The 20,933-nt window shown below is 31.3% G+C and overlaps 1 protein-coding gene across 1 annotated transcript in view; it reads left to right on the top strand.

The window, feature by feature from the left end:
* Positions 1-20,933, top strand: part of arid5b (AT-rich interaction domain 5B) — a 158,726-nt gene that overhangs the window by 7,549 nt on the left and 130,244 nt on the right. The window contains exon 3 of the mRNA XM_051124509.1: positions 9,293-9,527. Coding sequence (XP_050980466.1) covers positions 9,293-9,527 — 235 coding nt within the window. The remainder of the gene's footprint in view (positions 1-9,292; positions 9,528-20,933) is intronic.

Here is a 20,933-nt window from a genome sequence, read left to right as displayed (position 1 = left end):
TCTTCATTTGTGTTCTGAAGATGAACAAATGTCTTACGGGCTTGGAACGACATGAGGGAGCTGCTGCCAAAAATATTACGTTGAAAAAAACCCAGCTAAAATATTCAACCTGATGGGTGACTATTCATTTTAAATACCGCATCTGAATAATCATGGCTTTTGTTTGTTTAAACATGATTATTTGAACTTTTTAACCCCCAGCGTGTGGTTGACATTGATATTTCTTGGTTTTCTTTAACCTTCATCTGAGCATTACGAGCAAACATTTGCATTGTCTCTCAAAGCTCTCGCGTTTCATGACAAATGGGTTTAATTTTGTAAAGCGATGTCATCATATTTCAGAGCGGCCCATTCTGAAGCAGCGCCGCGCTTGCACGTCCAATCAGCGCGCCGCTCGACACGCTCAAACAAACGGCTGTTGTTGGCGTGTTGTAAAAGGAACTGAATTAGATTCAGGAGAGATTTCAGTTGCACATCTGCAAGTTATTTCTGAATCAGTTCATGCCTCTTTGACAGCGACTGTGCTAATTGCAGCAGGATGGAGCCGTGGGTCTCGTCTTCAGCGTGAATGTGCAAAACAGACGTTTAATGCAACACTGGAGTTTTGAGATGAGAAAATAAACTGAGACCGTTTGCGTCTAAACTCGGGAACTGTTTTGACGTCAATAACGTCGTTAAGTTAAGGTTTAACTTCTGTGAAAGTTTACCTAAAGAGAGCAATCAAATGTGTTCATTCAAGTGATCTTTCATAGGACAGTCTAGTTCATTCACTCTACAAGTAAATAAAATAATCACATTATATAACGTAGCGTTAAGTGTTTATTTCACCAGATTACCCAAAAATAGCTTTTAGCTTTTAATTTATAAATAATTTGCGTTGAATTCACTGAGAAAATGGGTTTATTGTAAATACATTTCTTTACCTTGTTATAAAATGATTGAATAATTAATAAAGCCTGTAAGATTGTGCTAATACCATTAACTCCTAGTTTTAAGTGTGCTTCGATTGTTATAGGAATATTAGGAAATGTAAACAAGTTTGTTCAATAGCGTTAGCAATGTACAATTAAGCATTGGCTGTTGTTTACATGCATAGTAATTAGGGACATCCAATATTAAGAGGTATTAAGAGAATCTCTGGGTGTTTTTATAACGCAGGAATGGATTAACACAAGATTGGATTTTATTCTTTGATTCCTGCCTTTATATTTTAATACTCTCATATTAATCTGCAGCCGACTGATGCTTTCTTTAGTCTCCAATGCTAGTATGACAAAATGTATGACAAAAATGAGTTTGGGTATATGAGATGTTTTGAATATTTGCAGTACAGTATTCACAGTAATTCTGATGTTGATCATTTATTTGGTTGTTAGGTTGTCATAAAGAGTGTTTCATTAGTCTTTATGTGAGTATAAAAGAATTTAGACAAGGATGTGTCAGTGTTTACGCCTTTGATTCGTTTCAAACTTACATTTTAAACTTACTGACTGATTTGCATCTTGTATTTGAATGTTGCGGTAAAATGATGTTTATGTTGTGTATTGTTAGTACAGTTGAGCTCAAAAGTTTACATACACCTTGCAGAATCTGCAAAATGTTGTTATTGTTTATTTAGTACTGACCTGAATAAGATATTTCACATAAAAGATGTTTACACATAGTCCACAAGAGAAAATAGTAGTTGAATTTATAAAAATGACCCTGTTCAATAGTTTACATACACTTGATTCTTAATACCGTGTTGTTACCTGAATGATCCACAGCTGTGTTTTTTTTTTTTTTTTTTTTTTTGTGTTAGTTGTTAACTAGTTGTTAAACCTGCTGTTCTTTAGAAAAATACTTCAGGTCCCACAAATTCTTTGGATATTCAGCATTTTTGTGTATTTGAACCCTTTCCAACAATGACTGTATGGTTTTGAGATCCATCTTTTCACACTGAGGACAACTGAGGGACTCATATGCAACTATTACAGAAGGTTCAAAATTTCACTGATGCTCCAGAAGGAAAATTCATGCATTAAGAGCCGGGGGGTGAAAACTTTTTGAATTTGAAGATCAGGGTAAATTTAGCTTATTTTGTCTTCTGGGAAACATGTAAGTATCTTCTGTAGCTTCTGAAGGCCAGCACTAAATGGAAAAAAAAAAAAAAAGATATTTGGGCAAAATAAGAAAAATGTACACGTTCATTTTGATCAAAAGTGTTCACCCCCCAGCTCTTAACGCATTGTGTTTCCATCTGTAGCACCTCTAAGCGTTTGAACCTTCTGTAATAGTTGCATATGAGTCCCTCAAATGTTCTAAGTGTGAAAAGATGGATCTCAAAATCATACAGTCATTGTTGGAAAGGGTTCAAATACACAAAAATGCTGAAAAACCACAGAACTTGTGGGATCTGAAGGATTTTCTGAAGAACAGCTGGCAGTTTAACGGGTCAGAACACACAAGGGACTCATGGACAACTATCACTAGACAAAAAAAAAACCAAAAAAACACACAGCTGTTGATCATTCAGGCAACAACACAGTATTAAAGGAGAAGTCCACTTCCAGAACAACAATTTACAAATAATTTACTCACCCCCTTGTCATCCAAGATGTTCATGTCTTTCTGTCTTCAGTCATAAAGAAATCCGTAAAGGATTTTTCTCCATATAATGGACATCATTGGTGCCCTGATTTTGAACTTCCAAAATGTAGTTTAAATGCAGCTTCAAATGGCTCTAAACGATCCCAGCCGAGGAAGAAGGGTCTTATCTAGCGAAACGACCGGTCATTTTTTTGAAAAATAAAAATTTGTATACTTTTTAAGCACTAAAGCTTGTGTAGCACAGGCTCTGGGATGCGCGTCCACGATGTTACGAATTAGTAATTGGTCGTTCTTGAACGGTTCTTTCATTTTGAACGAATCTTTAATGTGACTCAGGAAGATCGAGTCGTCTCAGGGAGTGATTCGTTCAGTCGCACATGCGCAACTTCCTATTAAGTTCTGTAGTGGAATTATTTCACCTGTTTCGAGTCTTCGGGTTTTTCGGGTTTTTCGAGTTGTTCGTTCATCTTATGGGGCTGTCACGTGATGAATGAACGACTCAAACCCGAAAACTTGTCAGATAAGAGGTGAGGTGAGCTAATCAAAGACTAAAGACTCAGGTAAACAATGAATTAATCTTTTCTGTTTCTTATAGCATTATAGTTTTGTCTTGTTTGTAATGTGATCAACGTTTGTGTAAGCAGTAGATGTGTTAGGGAAGTAACATGTAACATTTTAATTATATTTTGCTAAAATGAATGAAATGACTCGAAAAAAGTTTCATTTATTTGGCTGGACTCAAAGGTCCGAGTCTGTAAAAGGTCCTTCCCATCACTGCTACGAATCACGTGTAAGTTCATTGCCTGTGTACTCCGGCTAAAAAAGGTAGAGTATGGTTAAAAACTCCATCTTATTTTCTCCTACAACTTCAGAATCGTTTGTAAACAGTGTTTGACTTACTTGCACTTTCTTAGTCTTTGCACGTTCGCTTTGTAAACACTAGGTCTGTAGTTCCACCTAGGTTCAGCATGACCTTTCGACATGATTCAATAGTATGTAGCGTCGTGAACGCGCATCCCAGAACCTGTGCTACGTGAGCTTTTGTGCTTAAAAAGTATACACATTTTTATTTTCCAAAAAAAAAGACAGATCGTTTCACTAGATAAGAGCCTTCTTCCTCGGCTGGGATCATTTAGAGCCTTTTGAAGCTGCATTTAAACTACATTTTGGAAACTTAAAATCGGGGCACCAATGAAAAATCCTGAAATGCTTTCCTCAAAAACCATAATTTCTTCACAACTGAAGACAGAAAGACATGAACATCTTGGATGACAAGGGGGTGAGTAAATCATTTGTGAACTGTTGTTCTGGAAGTGGACTTCTCCTTTAAGAATCAAGTGTATGTAAACTTTTGAACAGGGTCATTATATAAATTAAACTATTATTTTCTCTTGTGGACTATATGTAAATCTCTTTTATGTAAAATATCTTGTTCAGGTCGATCAGTACTAAATATATAGAAATATTTCACTATTCATTCTGTGTTTAGCTCTCCAAGTTATTGGGAAATAATGGCTGTTTGGTTAAAATAATATGCCTTAAAAATACCCATGTATAATTTTGTACAAGTGTTATCTATGTCCAGTCCTAGTTTCTGGTTTGAGCTCAGAGTGAGATCAATTATTCAAGCTGAATTCTTGATTTAACTTTTAACTAGACTTCCTAAGGATCTGCAAGGCCCTTTTTTAAACGCTAGCAGGTCAATAATTAAATCGACGTGCAAGCAGGTGTACAAATCTGTGTTGACCTGGGGAATTCTTGAGCTGACCCCTGAATCAGCGGAGTGAGACGGGCTCAGCATGACTCTGGTTCAGGGGCGTCACCATCTGAAAGACGCTTAAAGTGTAATAAAAAGGCCTCGAGTGTAAATCCAAAAGTGAAGCACAAAATCTATAAAATCCTTTGATTGCTCTCTTTCATAACATCACTTATAATAGAAGGGAAATGCACTTTGTTCGTTGTTTTGTTTGTTTCCTCCTAAATGATTTTACACAATGAAGCACTATTTTAATCAAAGCAGTGCAGTGCAGTCAGAGCTTCAAAGCGGCGGAGCGGGGCACATGATCTCATAGTAAAGTTTGCTGTGTCGCCGTCAGGATTAACAGTGTTTGACCCACTTAGCTTTATATACGCGTGAAAACAGATGCCTCTGCGCTCAGATGGTCATTATGGAGAGGCTAGATTCATTTTTCTGCTGCAAACATTTGGAGGTGCGCAGCCGTTTTCTATTTGCACCCGTAGAGGATGGAAAAAGGTCATTTAAATTAGTGGTTCTGGAATACTTCTGCTTCAGGACCCAGATTTTAAATTGGAGTTGTTATCTAACACAGTACCAAAAATGAAAGCAAACAAAAGGTATATGGAGTATTGCCATTTTATTTAATTTCATTTTATTATTATTATTATTTTTTAATTGTTTTTTTTCTGTATTTCTTTTTTTTAATTTAAATTTATTTTTTACATATTTTATATTTTTTCTTTTCAAATAAACATTTATTTATTGGTTGGTTGGTTTGTTTATTATTTTGTTTATTTCATTAATTATTATTATTATTTTGTTTTATTTAAATGTATTATTTTTTCATTTCATTTTATTATTTTATTTAGCTATCCTAATGTTAATGAAAGTATATAATAAATATAATAACTATATAATAAAATAAAATAAAATAAATTAAAATTAAATTAAATTAAATTAAATTAAACAAAATTAAATTAAATTAAATTAAATATTATTGTTTGCAAGTAAAGGTGATGTCTAACACAGTACCAAAAACAGAAGTAAACAAAAGATATATGGAGTATTTTCATTTTATTATTTTATAATCATATTTTTTTTTTTTTTTTTTTTTTTTTTACATATTTATATATTTTTCTTTTTTAAATTAATTCATTTTAATTTTATACAGTTTATTTTATTTTTTGTTTTTTACTTAACAATATAATGATAATGAATAATGAATTTTCTTTTTAAATGAACATTATTTAATTAATTAATTAATTAATTAATTATTATTATTAATTGTTTATTATTATTATTTTTGTAATATTTTAATTTAATTTTTATTTTTAATTTAATTTTATTATTTTATTTTATTGTTTTTTTACTGTCAATATTTGTTGTATTTATTTATTTATATTTTATTTTGTTCTTTATTTATTTTACATTTTAATTTAATTTTTTATTTTCAATTTATTTTGTTTTTTATGTTTGACTTAATTTTATTTATTTTATTTTTTATTTTTGTGTTATTTTATTTTATTTAGCTATCCTGATGTTGATGCAATTACATAATTGTGCATAGCAATTCATATTTTATTTTGTTCTTTATTTATTTTACATTTTAATTGTATTATTTTATTTTTTATTTATTTTGTTTTTACATTTTACTTAATTTGATTTATTTTATTTTTTTATTTATGTGTGATTTTATTCTCTTGATGTCCTGATGTTGATACAATTATATAATTGTGCATAGTTGTTTTATTTTTATTTTGTAATTTAATTTATATTTTATTATTTTATTTAGCTATTCTAATGTTAATGCAAGTATATAATTGTGCATAGTTAGGATAGCAAAACAAAATTAAATAAAAAATAAAAATTATTGTTTGCATTTTTTATTTTTTATTTTTTCTTATTGTGATTATGCTTTTTCTTCCATTTCCGAGTTGCAACCCACCAGTTGAGTTTCCACTGATTCAACTGCAGTATTCTACATTGCAGAAGAGTGTACGTAAACCTAGAGGAATGCATACATGCCCCAGTGCAAGGAAATCATAGATAACGCATTCATATCCTTTCAATCGTGACTTTTATTAAGGCCAAACCCCTCTTGACTTTGTACCTCTTGGTAACTTCATAAACCTTTTCATATGGTGCGGTTAAGTACACTAAAGTAAAGTTCCATTTTCGTCCCATTACTCTGTCTGTGCAAAAGATAAATTGTTTGCTTGACAGCATGACAATGGGACCTGTTCTATGGAACCAAGAAAAAAAAAATCTGAAATCTAAAAAGAAACAGCCCTACTTAAAGAGGACTTAATTAGACGTGGTCCGTTCAGCAGAAAGTTGATGCTGCCTGCAGATCCGGGAAGAAAAAAAAGAAATGAACTATATTGTATTGTCGCAGAGCAGGTATTCCCTCTGATCTATGATCGCCGTTATTGGGTCAAACTTGGGAAACGTAGCCAAACAATGTGGAGGAAACATTCAGTGAATTTCGCAGCGTGCTGAACGGTGCAGCGGAGTCAGTCAAAAGTGCATGATCCAGCGCTCTGCCAAATACGAACGCATCTGTTCCCCAGATTCCCTGTATAACTGGGACCGTTCTGTTATCCCGTGCCAGGTCACAAGCAAAGCTCTTGCTTAACTTTTATAAACGAATAAAGCAAGCAAGACTGCTTGGCAAACTCATTGTAATGCTTTAGTGCCGTGATGCATTAAAATGGAATTGCCCTCCAAATTACAACATTTTGAATTACGGTCTGCACAAGATATATATTAGAAGAAAGAAATGACTCTGTGGTTGGGGCTGTGCTTTTTGTGTTGTGTACATTGAACCCTTTTCTGATTTATTTTTCAATTCTGAACTTTATGACTGTTCACAATGTCATATTACAAGTAATGAAACTGTCTGTTTTTTTTGTTTTTTTTTTGCCAAATATTTGATAATGGGGTCATTATGTTAAAGAACAGGACATCTTTTATAAATCAAGCTTAAAAATCATGTGCCAAGAAAATTATATTTTTTGTGCTGTTTTCAAGAAAAATGATAGTTTAATGAAAAATGTTGTGGTGTAACCATCAAGCTAAAAGTAATAACATTTTACTTAAACCTTGAATCAGTCTTAATCATTGTTTTCATAAAAGTTTTACATATGCAATTATTGGTCGAATGTTTGAAAACTTTGATGTTTTTAAATGTTTTTAAAAGTAGGCTGCATTTATTTGATAAAAATACACTAAAAATAGCAATATCATGAAATATTATAATTTAAAATAACTTTAAAATATAATTTATTTTTGTGATGCAAAGCAGAATTTAAGGAACCATTGCTTCAGTCTTCAGTGTCTCGTGGTTCTTCAGAAATCATTCTGATATGCTGATTTCATGTTCAATTTCTTTTAATCAACTATTATTGATGCACAGTTATTAATGGGTCATATTATCAGAGTTGGAAAACAAAATAACAGCATTTATTTTTGAATTTTTCAAGTATAAGCTGAAATTAAAGTTTTATTTTATTTATTTTATGTTTTATTTCATTATTTGTTTTATTTTAATTTATAATGTATTTCATTAATTTTTTTTTATTAATTCAACTTATTTTATTATAGTTTTTTTTTCTTTATTTTTTTTTACTGTCAATTTTTGTTTATATATATATATATATATATATATAATTTTGTTTTGTTCTTTATATTTATTTTGACGTATTTTTACGTTTTTATTTTATTGTCAGTTTTAATCATTTTAATTCATCTTTGAATAAAAGTATAATTTTTATTTTTTTGTTTATTTTTTATTGCAATTTTTTATTTTGTTTTATTTTAATATATACTTTTTTATTATTTCATTTTTTTAAAATTTATTCTGGTTTTTATTTATTTTATTTTATTATTGTTTTTTCTTTTGTTTTTTTAAAACTGAATATTTGTTATTTTTTAATTAATTAATTAATTAATTAATTAATTATTTTGTTCTTTATTTTATTGTATTTATTCTTATTTTGTTTATTTTTATTGTATTATTTTGTTTTATGTTAATGTATTTTTTTATTATTTCAGTATTTTTATTTATTTTTATTTATTTTATTATTGTTTTTTTCTTATTTTGTTTTACTGAATATTTGTTATTTGAAACAAATTTATTTATTATTTATTTAATTTAATTTTATTATTATGTTTTTTTTCTTTTTTATTGAATATTTGTTATTTTTGAACTATATTTATTTATTTATTTATCCTATGTTTATCCTAATTTATTTTATCTTATTATTGCGTTTTTCTTGTCTTTTGCTTTTTTACAGAATATTTGTTATTTTTGAACTAATTTCTTTATTTTTGATTTTATTTTATTATTGTGTTTTCTTTTTTTACAGAAAATTTGTTATTTTTTAACTATATGTATTTATTTATTTATTATTTATTATTTTTATTTATTATTTTTATTTTTTATTGTATTAATTTTTATTTTGTTTTATTTTAATGTATAATTTTCTATTATTTCATTTCATTATTTTAATTGATTCTATTTTTCATTTATTTTATTTTATTTTTGTTTTTCTTTTGTTTTTTTACTAATGTGTTTAAAGATTTTTTTTATTATTTTTTTATTGTAATATTGTTTTATTTTAATGTGTATTTTTTATTGTTCCATTTTTTGTTTTGTTTTATTATTGTGTTTTTCTTTTCTTATTTTTTTCATTTTCAAAACTTTTTTTTCAAAACTTAAAAAAAAAAGTACACTAAAAGCATATTTTGCAAATGTAAAAATGTATTCATAAATATCATTACCCATTTTTTGGGAGACCACAAGCTCAAATGATCTGATATTTTATGAGCCTTATTAACCTTATTAACGTTTGTTTGCACATAGAGTGGGGCACAACTGAAAAATATGGTCATTAAATTAGGAATTTAAAAAGTGTTTTGCCACTACACCTGTGCCCTTCCTCATTTTGCGTATGTCTGTGACAGGATGAAGTGATCGCCGTCTCTGAGAAAGTCATTGTGAAGTTGGAGGATCTGGTGAAATGGATGGTGGCGGACGTGTCGAGTTGGAACAAGGGTCTGCGGGCCGTTCCCCTCAAACCCACAGTGCTGAAGGAGCTCGGCAAGAACGGCCAGAGAGAAGCGCTCCACAAATACAGAGAGTCCACGCTCAACAGCGGCCTCAACTTCAAGGACGTCCTCAAAGAGAAGGCTGAACTCGGTATACAGCATGATTTCTCATTCCTTACAGTTCCTGTTGGCACATGACACCGTTTATATGAGCCATATAGTAAGACTGGATTCTAAATAATAATTTGATTATGGCAGTATTCTTTATGACACTAAAGTAAGACACCCGGAAAGCGTTTAATGGCACAAATCTCAGTAAGCCACTTCACGTAACACTTGAGAAAATAACGTGGTGTTTGTCACGACTAACCGCCTGCAGTCCTTGATAATAACACGGCGTGAATGTTTCTTTTTTATGAGCGTCAAACCTATGTTTTTACGGTGAGTAGAAACTTAAGTGATTGTACAAGACACAGCAAGAAAGTGTTTGAGTATGACACTTGTTCAAACAGGCAGGGTGTCGCCACTGCATTCATCTCCCTCTGCGCTTTTTCCTTCGTTGGTTGTTTGTGTCTCTCATTAACTGGGAACAATATGGTGTGTAAATGCTCATTAATGTGCAGACGGATCACACCCAGTGTGATTACGCTTCCTGTGTGATTGCTCAGTACGGATTTGATTTATCAAAGCGCTGTATGTTTAGTTTTTAGGCTTCGGCTCAGATCAAAAACAAAACATTTGCTCCCGCTTTGTATATTTTGTGCTTTTTGAACAGAATTAACATTGTGTGATTCCACTTTGTGTTATGCAGGAGATAAAATAAATAGCGTATGTTTCTTTTATTAGCTGTTGACACAGTTTAAGAGTGATATCACATGAGTTGTTATATTTGCAACCTTTGTAATCCAAGAGTTCTTTACTGGTGAGTGTATATAGCGCACCGTGTGCATTTACAGCCTTATAAATATGTCATTTTGGCTGCGTTCCTGTTTTGTAAATATCTGTTGGCTTGGATTGGGTGAAAACGAATACTCGCAATCGTTTTGCTGCCGATTTAAGATTAGGCACAACTGTGACTATTACAGATTTGCATGTGTGTGTTATGAAGTGTCTTTAAGCTTTAAGTTGTGTTTTCATGGTTAAACAGGAAATTTGGGCAGGACATATTTAAGGACTTCAAATAGCAAAATGGGCTTTAGTTTAACAAACATGATATTACTTGGTCATGCTAGTCAGGATGAATCATCAATATTTTGGCTAGTTTTCCCAGAACAGAATAGTCATGGAAGAGTTATGGTTTTAGATTTTTCAAAAAAGATTTTACTTGCTTTATATTATTATTTATATTATATTATTATAAGTTATTATAATATAATGTAAGTTTATAAAATATGATTATTATTATTATTATTATTATTATTATTATTATTTTATATCAATCTATATATCTGAAAATAATTACTTTAATTCTTCATTTAGTAAAAAATATGCCTAAGATGCCTAATTTCAAACCAAATATTTTATAATATTAATATTAATAATAATAATATATAGTTTGAAATTAGGCATCTTAGGCATATTTATCTGAAAATAAATAATTTAATTCTTCATTCAGTGAAAAAAATGCCTAAGTTGCCTAATTTTAAACTAATTATTATTATTATTAATTAATTAATTGATTTATTGATTTTTTTAAACATATACTTGTTTTTAAAAATGTTATATATATATATATATATATATATATAATATGCCTAAGATGCCTAATATTAAACTAAATATAGTTTATATACAATTTTTTGGGGACAATTTGCTTGCTTTTAAAAGTATATATAGGATGCCTATGTCTTATAAGATATAGATATTTAAGATATATAAGATGCCTTATTTCAAATTGATTATTATTATTATTAATTTTTATTTTGGGATATTTTGAAAGTATATCTATCTATATATCTATCTGAAAATAAATTATTTAATTCTTCATTTAGTGAAAAATATGCCTAAAATGCCTAATTTCAAAGTAAATATTATTATTACTATTATTTATTGATATATTTTCTATCATTTAAGAGGGACAATTAGCTTGCTTTTGAAAGTTTATACACATATATATATTATTATTATTATTATTATTATTAATAATACTATTATTATTATTATTATTATGGGACATTTTAAAATTATATCTATCTATATATCTATCTAAAATAAATAATTCTTCATTTAGTGAAAAACATGCCTAACATGCCTAATTTCTAACTAATTATTATTATTATTATTATTAATAATATAATTATTATTATTATTATTATTACTATTACTATTATTATTATTATTCATTGATTTTTTTTTTTTTTTTTTTTTTTAAATTTGGGGACATTTAATTCTTCATGTAGTGAAAAATATGCCTCACATGCCTAATTTTAATCTAATTATTATTATTATTAATAATTGATATTTATTGATATTGTTTATTTCAAAAAATCGGGGGACATTTTACTTGCTTTTAAAAGAATATAATTTAGAAAAATTATTATTTAATTCTTTGTGTAGTGAAAAATATTATTACTAAATAATATTACTAAATATTATTATTATTATTATTATTATTTATTGATATTTTGTATGTAATTTTTGGTGGTCGGTTAGCTTGCTTTTAAAAGTATATATATATCTATTTGTATGGTTGAAAGTGCAAATACATAACAGTCAAGGGCATCTATATGTACAGAATATCACATAAAGGCAGGAAAATGTCAAGAAGTAGTTTTAGCTATATCACCCAGCCCAGACAGTCAGAAAGGCCAACGAGGGACTTCCACAATTGTGCAGACTGTGTATTTCTAACAGGCAAAATCATCCCCCTAAAAAATCAGTTTTCGGTGCATAGCATTTGAATCAGTTCTCAAGCAGGTTAAAAGCCATTGAAGGGCTAAATATACATATCACCCCCTTCAATTTGGTGGATATAATAATTATGCAGCACTAGTGGATGGATCTTTTTGCTTTGCCAGTTACTGGAATTTGCATACGGCTTTGTCTCGAAGCGTGGAGGCGAACGTGCTCTCAAGTGGCCTGATGTATGAGGTTCCTATGAGATAGAAGAATCAATAATGGATGCTTTGTCACTGTAGCTTATGTGCAGGCTACAGCTGCGAATGACAATCAATAGCTGCACAAAAAGATCTGTGATTTATTCGCTGTCAGTCCTGCTACCTTATTATTTCTTTGTGGATTGCGAGCGTGCGCATTTTTGTAATGTTAATAAGTCGCTTTTTAATGACTCTATATGAGACTGTTTGTGTTGTCAGGATGCTAAATGGATTTACTCAGGGTACCTCCAGATCCACTTGGTAAGCGAAATATTCTGGCACAGAACCATTCCAGTTTCAACCCAAAACCAGTTTTTTCAATATCAGATTTAGTTTGTAAATTAAAAATAAGCATTTTCATCATTTACTCACTCTCATATTGTTCCAAACTCATATGACTTCCTGTCCTGGATGAAATACAAAAAGAGAAATTCTGAAGACTGTACCAGCTGCTCTTTTCCATGCAATCACAATGTGAGATTTCAAGCTTTAAAAAGGACATTAAAGCATCATAAAAGTATTCCATGCAGCTTGTCCACTATATTTGAACAATGTTGGTAACCAAACAGTTGACGGTAGCCATTGGCTTCCATAATTTGTTTTTCCATAATATGGAAGTCTATGGCTGTTTGCTTACTGACATTGTTCAAAATATTTTCCAAGCCTGCATTTATTTGATCCAAAGTACAGCAAAAACAGTAAAATTGTGAAATATTTTTGCGATTTAAAATAACAGTTTTCTATTTGAATATATTTTAAAATGTAGTTTATTTCTCTGATTTCAAAGCTGAATTTTTAGCATTATTATTCCAGTCACATGATCCTTTAGAAAAAAAATAATATTCTGATTTCTTGCTCAAAAAATTGTATTATTGTTATTATGTTGAAAACAGCTGAGTAAAATTTTTTCAGGTTTCTTTGATGAATAGAAAATTTAAAAGAACAGCATTTATCTGAAACTGAAATCTTTTGTCGTAACTTTTGATCAATTTAAAGCATCCTTGCTAAATAAAAGTATTAATTTCTATAAAAAAAAAATGTATAATATATTTATGTCAGTATACTGACTCCAAGTTTTTGAATGGTATAGTGTATAATGTTACAAAAGCTTTTTATTTCAGATAAATGCTGATCTTTGGGTCTTTCTATTCATTAAAGAAAAAATAATACTCAACTGTTTTAAATATTAATATTAATAATAATAAATAAATAAATAAATAAATGTTTATTGAGCAGCAAAGCAGCATATCAGAATGATTTCTGAAGGATCATGTGACACTGAATTAATATTAATATTTTAATTAATTAATTAAGAATAATTAATTAATTAATTAATTATTTAATTAATTATTAATTCAAGTAATTATTTAATTAATTAGAATTCACATTTAATATTGTTTTATTAATATTAACATTTGAATTAATTAATTGAGAATAATTAATTAATTAATTATTAAAATAATTACTTGAATTAATAAATTAGAATTCATATTTAATATTGTTTTATTAATATTTTTCTCATTTGTATGAATAATATCTTTCTCAGGTAGTGGAGTAATAATGCTGAAATTTAAATTTGATCACAGGAATAAATTACATTTTAAACTATATTCAAAGAGAAAACATTTATTTTAAATAGTAAAAATGTTTCAAAATTTTACTGTTTTACTGTACTTTGGAGTAAGTAAATGCAGGCTCGGTGAGCAGAAGAGGCTTCTTTAAAAAACATTATAAATCTTACTGTTAAAAAACTTTTGACTTTTTTCAATTTTCAATTTCAGGTGAACTTTAAATCACATGATGGCTTTGTTTAAAGTCTTTATTCACTGATAATATCCTCCTATGTTTTGCTAAAGCCTGTGACTGAATTATTGAGTTGAACTCTTCAAAGCTTCATTCATTGCTATTTATTGGAAAAGAGCGAATAGTACATTCTTCAAAATTTCTCCTTTTGTATTCCACAGAAAAACAGAAGTCAAACAGGTTCGGAATAACCTGAAGATGAGCAAACGATCACAAAAAATCACTTTTGAGTGAACTGTCCCCCACATCAACTTAATGTCCAAATCTGACCTTCGTTCACCAGTTTATTATTGAAAGGTATAATACATTATCATAATTTACAGGGGTCGCAGAGTAAACTCTTTTGCTTTTTAATATGAGATCAGAGGTGGTTATGAAATGAATTTGGGTTAAGGAGAATGATTCACAGACATGTTTTGCTTTTTAATTTTTGACCCGGAGCATTTTAACGCAGCCTTTCTCAGGTTAAGAAGGAAAGCTGTCTGCAGGTGATATGAAAATTGTGTCAATCACTCTTGAAACAGCACTCTGCTCGTGTTAGTGTAAAATAAAAAGGCATTTGGCTGTAATTGATGCTGAATAAAAAGCGGATTGTTCACCTGCACAAATAGGGAGTGTATTAATATTTAAAACTGTTTTTTTTCTCTCCGTCTGGTATGTGGACGACAGCCAGGAAAAAAGACTGCCAAGAAAATTGTGAGGGGATGTAAAAAATACAGTTTGTAATCAATTGAAACATTGTTTATCGCCTCTATCGCAATATATTTTGCCATCAGGGAAGGGCTTAGTGTCTAGGAATCTGACATAAACTTTACGCTCTGATTTGTGAAGTCTGCAATAATTAGATTTTTAAAGGTCCTGCTTTGGATAGAGGGACTGCAATAATTTTAGCCGTGTCTCGAGGGAAACGAGAAGATAGCTATAAGGATTCTGCCATATTAGGCTCCTGTCAGAGCGCTCTGGGACGCTGCATAATAATAATGCAGATCTTTGGACTGCCCTTGAAAGTGCTGTAGATTTAATGATGTTCCGTTTTGGTTCCGCCCTCTCAGCTAAATGCTTTTTGCGGCTTTCAAAAATATCACTTTCGCTGCAGCTACACATTTCAAGTGCGTGCGAGGATCACGGCGCTGTTCCAGTTAATGGGGAAGAATTTTTGGAAGAAGTTTGCAGATACACCCAATAAGTGCCTAATATCTTGTAATATATCAGGCTTGTAGCAAGTGCACATTTAGGTTGCTAAACTAGTGTCGAGTGACAGCAATTAGTTTTGAAGTCACATTCCATTTCACCAGTAACAAACTCAAGCAGATTTGCTTATGCTTGCTCATATTCAGCTGCCAAGTTAGTGTCTTAGATGGAGGGGGGGGAAAAAGGGTTTAATGGATCTCTCTGAAGCTGAACCGAGAAAAAAAAAGGGAAAAGAAAAACAACTTGAAATTGACTTGATGCATTCTTAATCTCGTAATTAACATATCTCCCCTCTGGCCTTGTTACGCACTGTGATGAAGTTTGACTTTGGGATATATTGCTCAAATTAATTCTCGTGATGGTAGCGATACCTCATCTAAAATTTCTGCTTTGGCTGCCGACTTCAAAACCATTCAGGTCACTGGAAGGCTGGTGCTGTCTCTCTGTCTGTCTGTTTACTTGTCTTTGAGCCTGCACTTGTGTTACTGGGTTCAGTTTAGGTTCTCCGACTAATATGATATATATGATATATAAGAAGACTGCTGAGGAGTTGTTGTCTTTGAACAATGGCTGGGTGTTATCAGATGCACCGTGTGATCAGAACCCCACCCTGCTGTGCTATCTGTGTATGATATGGGGCATAATGAGCGTGCAGTAACTCTACGCCGGATGGGGAATCTTTAAGATGATCAGGTGTTGATTTGCACAGAGCGTGAGAAGTGGAAATGTCTCGTATTTTCAGTGGCGTTTAAGAGATCATTTGTGCAGCACCTGGAGGGTGGTGATATAATCACAAATGGCTTGTCTTTCATGGCGGATGTGATGTAGCCGCACAATTATAGCCGCTGTAAAATTAATAACAGAGCCTAACAACACACCCAACAGAAGATATCCAATATAAAACAGATTTGTTTATCTCTCTGTATATATATATTTGTATCTATCTGTCTATCTATCTATATTTCTATCTATCTATCTATCTATCTATGTCTCTGATTGTCTGTCGTTTAGTTTAATTATCTGTCTAGTTTGGTTTATCTATCTATCTATCTGTCTATCTGTCTATCTGTCTGTCTGTCGTTTAGTTTAATTATCTGTCTAGTTTTGTTTGATTATCTGTCTATCTGTCTGTCTGTCTGTCTGTTGTTTAGTTTAATCATCTGTCTGGTTTTGTTTGATTATCTATCTATCTATCTATCTATCTGTCTGTCTGTCTGTCTGTCTGATTGTCTGTCGTTTAGTTTAATTATCTGTCTAGTTTTGTTTATCTATCTATTTATCTATCTATCATCTATCAATCAAACTATCTATCTATCTATCTATCTATCTATCTGTCTGTCTGTCGTTTAGTTTAATTATCTGTCTAGTTTTGTTTGATTATCTGTCTATCTATCTATCTATCTGTCTATCTGTCTATCTATCTATATTTCTATCTATCTATCTATCTATCTATCTATCTATCTATCTATCTATCTATCTATCTATCTATCTATCTATCTGTCTGATTGTCTGTCGTTTAGTTTAATGATCTGTCTGTTTTTGTTTGATTATCTATCTATCTATCTATCGGTCTATCTATCTATCTATCTATCTGTCTGATTGTCTGTCGTTTAGTTTAATTATCTGTCTAGTTTTGTTTATCTATCTATCTATTTATCTATTTATCTATTTATCTATCTATCTATCTATCTATCTGTCTGTCTGTCGTTTAGTTTAATTATCTGTCTAGTTTTGTTTGATTATCTGTCTATCTATCTATCTGTCTGTCTGATTGTCTGTCGTTTAGTTTAATTATCTGTCTAGTTTTGTTTGATTATCTATCTATCTATCTATCTATCTATCTATCTATCTATCTATCTATCTATCTATCTATCTGTCTGATTGTCTGTCGTTTAGTTTAATTATCTGTCTAGTTTTATCTATCTATCTATCTGTCTGTCTTTCTGTCTGTCTATCTATCTATCTGTCTGTCTGTCTGTCTGTCTGTCTGTCTGTCTGTCGTTTAGTTTAATCATCTGTCTGGTTTTGTTTGATTATTTATCTATCTGTCTATCTATCTATCTATCTATCTATCTATCTATCTATCTATCTATCTATCTATCTGTCTGTCTGTCTGTCTGTCTGATTGTCTGTTGTTTAGTTTAATTATCTGTCTAGTTTTGTTTATCTATCTATCTATCTATCTATCATCTATCAATCAAACTATCTATCTATCTATCTATCTATCTATCTATCTATCTATCTGTCTGTCTGTCTGTCTGTCTGTCTGTCTTTTATTTAATCATCTGTCTGGTTTTGTTTGATTATCTATCTATCTAACTATCTATCTATCTATCTATCTATCTATCTGTCTGTCTGTCTGTCTTATTGTCTGTTGTTTAGTTTAATTATCTATCTAGTTTTGTTTATCTATCTATCTATCTATCTATCTATCTATCTATCTATCTATCTATCTATCTATCTATCTATCATCTATCAATCAAACTATCTGTCTATCTATCTATCTATCTGTCTGTCTGTCTGTCTGTCTGTCTGTCTGTCTGTCTGTCTTTTATTTAATCATCTGTCTGGTTTGTTTGATTATCTATCTAACTATCTATCTATCTATCTATCTGTCTGTCTGAATGTCTGTCTGTCGTTTAGTTTAATTATCTGTCTAGTTTTGTCTATGTATCTATCTATCTACTTATCTATCTATCTATCTATCTATCTATCTCTCTGTCTCTCTGTCTCTCTGTCTCTCGTCTGTCGTTTTGTTTGACTGTCTGTTGTTTTGTTTGATTATCTATTGTCTATGTCTGTCTGTTTGTCTGTCAGTCTTTTCATTTGATTATCTGTTGTCTGACTGTGTCGTTTAGTTTGATTAGCTACTGTCTATTTGTCTGTCTGTCATTTTGTTTGATTATCTTTTGTCTGTCTGTCTATCTATCTGAATCTGTCTGTATATTTGACTGTATTTATTCGACTATAAATAACTGCTATCTTTCTGACTACCCAACCATACCTACATCTCTCCATTTGATTTCTATTTTACTGTCACGGAATAGTAAAAGTTGTATTTTTTTATTATCTGTTCAGCCTGTATTTATATGTGAAGCCTCTTTCTGGGATCTCTGTTAGAGACAGCTTTTGGCTCGGTGCATGCTGGGGATGTTGGCTAGAGTCTGTCTGCTAAATGACATTCATGTCAAAAACATTAATGCTGCAGTTGATTTGTGACAAGAATCTATGTGACTTTCATTTTCATGTCCCGAAAAAGGCAATCCACGTTGTGCTGACACTGGCAGGGAGAGCGAAGCTAATGCGAAGGAGAGTAAAACAGATGACACGTTCGCTTTCACAGCCAGGGTAATACATTCGGGGCTAAATACAAATGATGTTGCTAACATGGAAATTCTGGGCAGGAAATTGTGTCCTGTATTTGAGGCGCAAATAACAAAACGCATTATTATGTATATAGAGCATATTCCTGTGTACGTTATTTAAGACGGAGCGCTGTCTTACAGGCTCGTTTCAGCATTTGCTTCACATTTTGCAGAACTTAGATGCTATTTATAAAAAGACATCACCGTCCTGCCAAAGTCAATGAAAAGGCGCTTTGATATTTGAATAATCCTTATTACAGAAACAAATGTCTGTGCTTCACTCTCTTTATACTGATTTAGATTGCTTTGTTTGTTCTGCTCTCAATCCAGGCGATTATTTCATTCTTGGTTTTTTTTCCAGCCATCATGTTTTTCTTATTGGCAAGCCTGCTGGAAGTTTACAGGGCTTATTGTCCATTAGAGCTCTCTGATCTTCTTATATCGCTGCTCCCTGACTGAATCCAGGCGCCGGGGCCAGCGTTTCCAAAACTGTGAAGTGGGAATTGAAATGGAAAAAGCCTGTTGGTTTGCTAATAATGGTAGAGTCATTTTGTAAAGACAAAACAGGGAAAGGAGCCGTAATCGTCGCCCAAACGTATTTGTTTTTGTTACTTTGGCCCGTTTTCGTCATTTCCACAAGGCAAGATTCCCTGAGCTGAAGTATGCGAGGTGAGATAGCGTCCGTGCCAGCAGACGGTCCAACAATGTGCGTGTCTCCCAGGCCTGACCTTTGAGGAAATGAATAGTTTTATTGTCTGTCCATTACAGAGCCTGAAACAACAGTCAAGTTATTAACGGTACTTCTCCTATAACGGCAAATCCCCCCAACCCGACAACCTGAAGCTGAACGGAAAGAGGAAAAACATAGCGAGAGTTGCCAGCAACAGATGGAAAATAAGCGTATATTTGTCTTTTAGGAGCATTGCATTGCACGTTCTCAAACAGCTGCATTTGTTCCTGTGAAGAAAATTCAAATAAATGTTAATGTGGTGTGGTGATCTTTTCTGAAGTTCGTCACCCCCTCCGGGCAGCTATTGTGGAATCTTATATTTTAAAGCGAGGGGGCCGGCTGCGTTTGTCAGGAAACACAATGTGGCTTATTGTGGTGTCTGGTGCCAAGCCCCAGTCACTCACGATGACTAATCTGTTATTATCGTCAGCCAATCATTTCATGTCTGGTAAGCTTGGGGGGAGTTGCGAAATTCAAGAAGGCCTTCCTTAAATATTAAACGTCTCGGACTTTGTGCGCTTTACATCTCTTAGGCTAATTAATGCCCTATTTGCTTGCAGTGTCCCCTCTCTAATTCAGTTTGCTTAGTCATATGGCTCTGAATATTGTGTGCATGAGGGGTTTCATTATTTGCTAATCAAATTTATTCCGCTCAAGAGTTTGACCCTATATAAAACCTACTGTCATATTTGACACACAGATTTGTCAGTTATCAACATGATCAAAACTTTGCGGAACATGCTTTTTGTTTTTAGCTATTTTTAGTAAAATGTCATTTTTTAGTATAAGACCGTTTAGTCCAATGCTGTGAAATTACTGATTTTTAAAAAGAAAGTAGCTTTTATATTGATAGTAATATTTCAAGGTTGAACACTTACTAGACTGAAGCAAGTTTACTTGATTATCCATACATCATTTTTCAGAAAAATTCTGTTCAAATATGAGTAAGCAATATGATACATCAGGCTTTTGAGGAATGCTTATTTGTTAATCTCTCAATAATGTCAATAATAATCTCAGTGTATTGCATTGCATTATGTTTCACAATAAAAGCTACAGAGCTTTGATAATCGCATTTAAATATAATTAGTAAGACATTATTAGGAGATACAGAGTGACAACTGATCTATCACTGATTTACAGTACAAGAATTTTTTTTATTATTATTATTTATTTATTTATTTTTTGTAGATTTTATTTTACACCAAATTGAGATTTTTTTTTTCACAGTTTGAACCAAACTGAATGTAAAATGTAGGTGTTTTATTATTTTTTTTATTTAATTTTATTTCATTTCATTTCATTTTACACCAAATTGAGAATTTTGTTCAGTTTCGGCCTCCTGAATAAAATGTGTTTATTTTATTTTATTT

This window comes from Labeo rohita, chromosome 12 (assembly GCF_022985175.1).
Source record: "Labeo rohita strain BAU-BD-2019 chromosome 12, IGBB_LRoh.1.0, whole genome shotgun sequence".
Taxonomy (NCBI): domain Eukaryota; kingdom Metazoa; phylum Chordata; class Actinopteri; order Cypriniformes; family Cyprinidae; genus Labeo; species Labeo rohita.
This window is presented reverse-complemented; position numbering and strand designations above follow the sequence as displayed.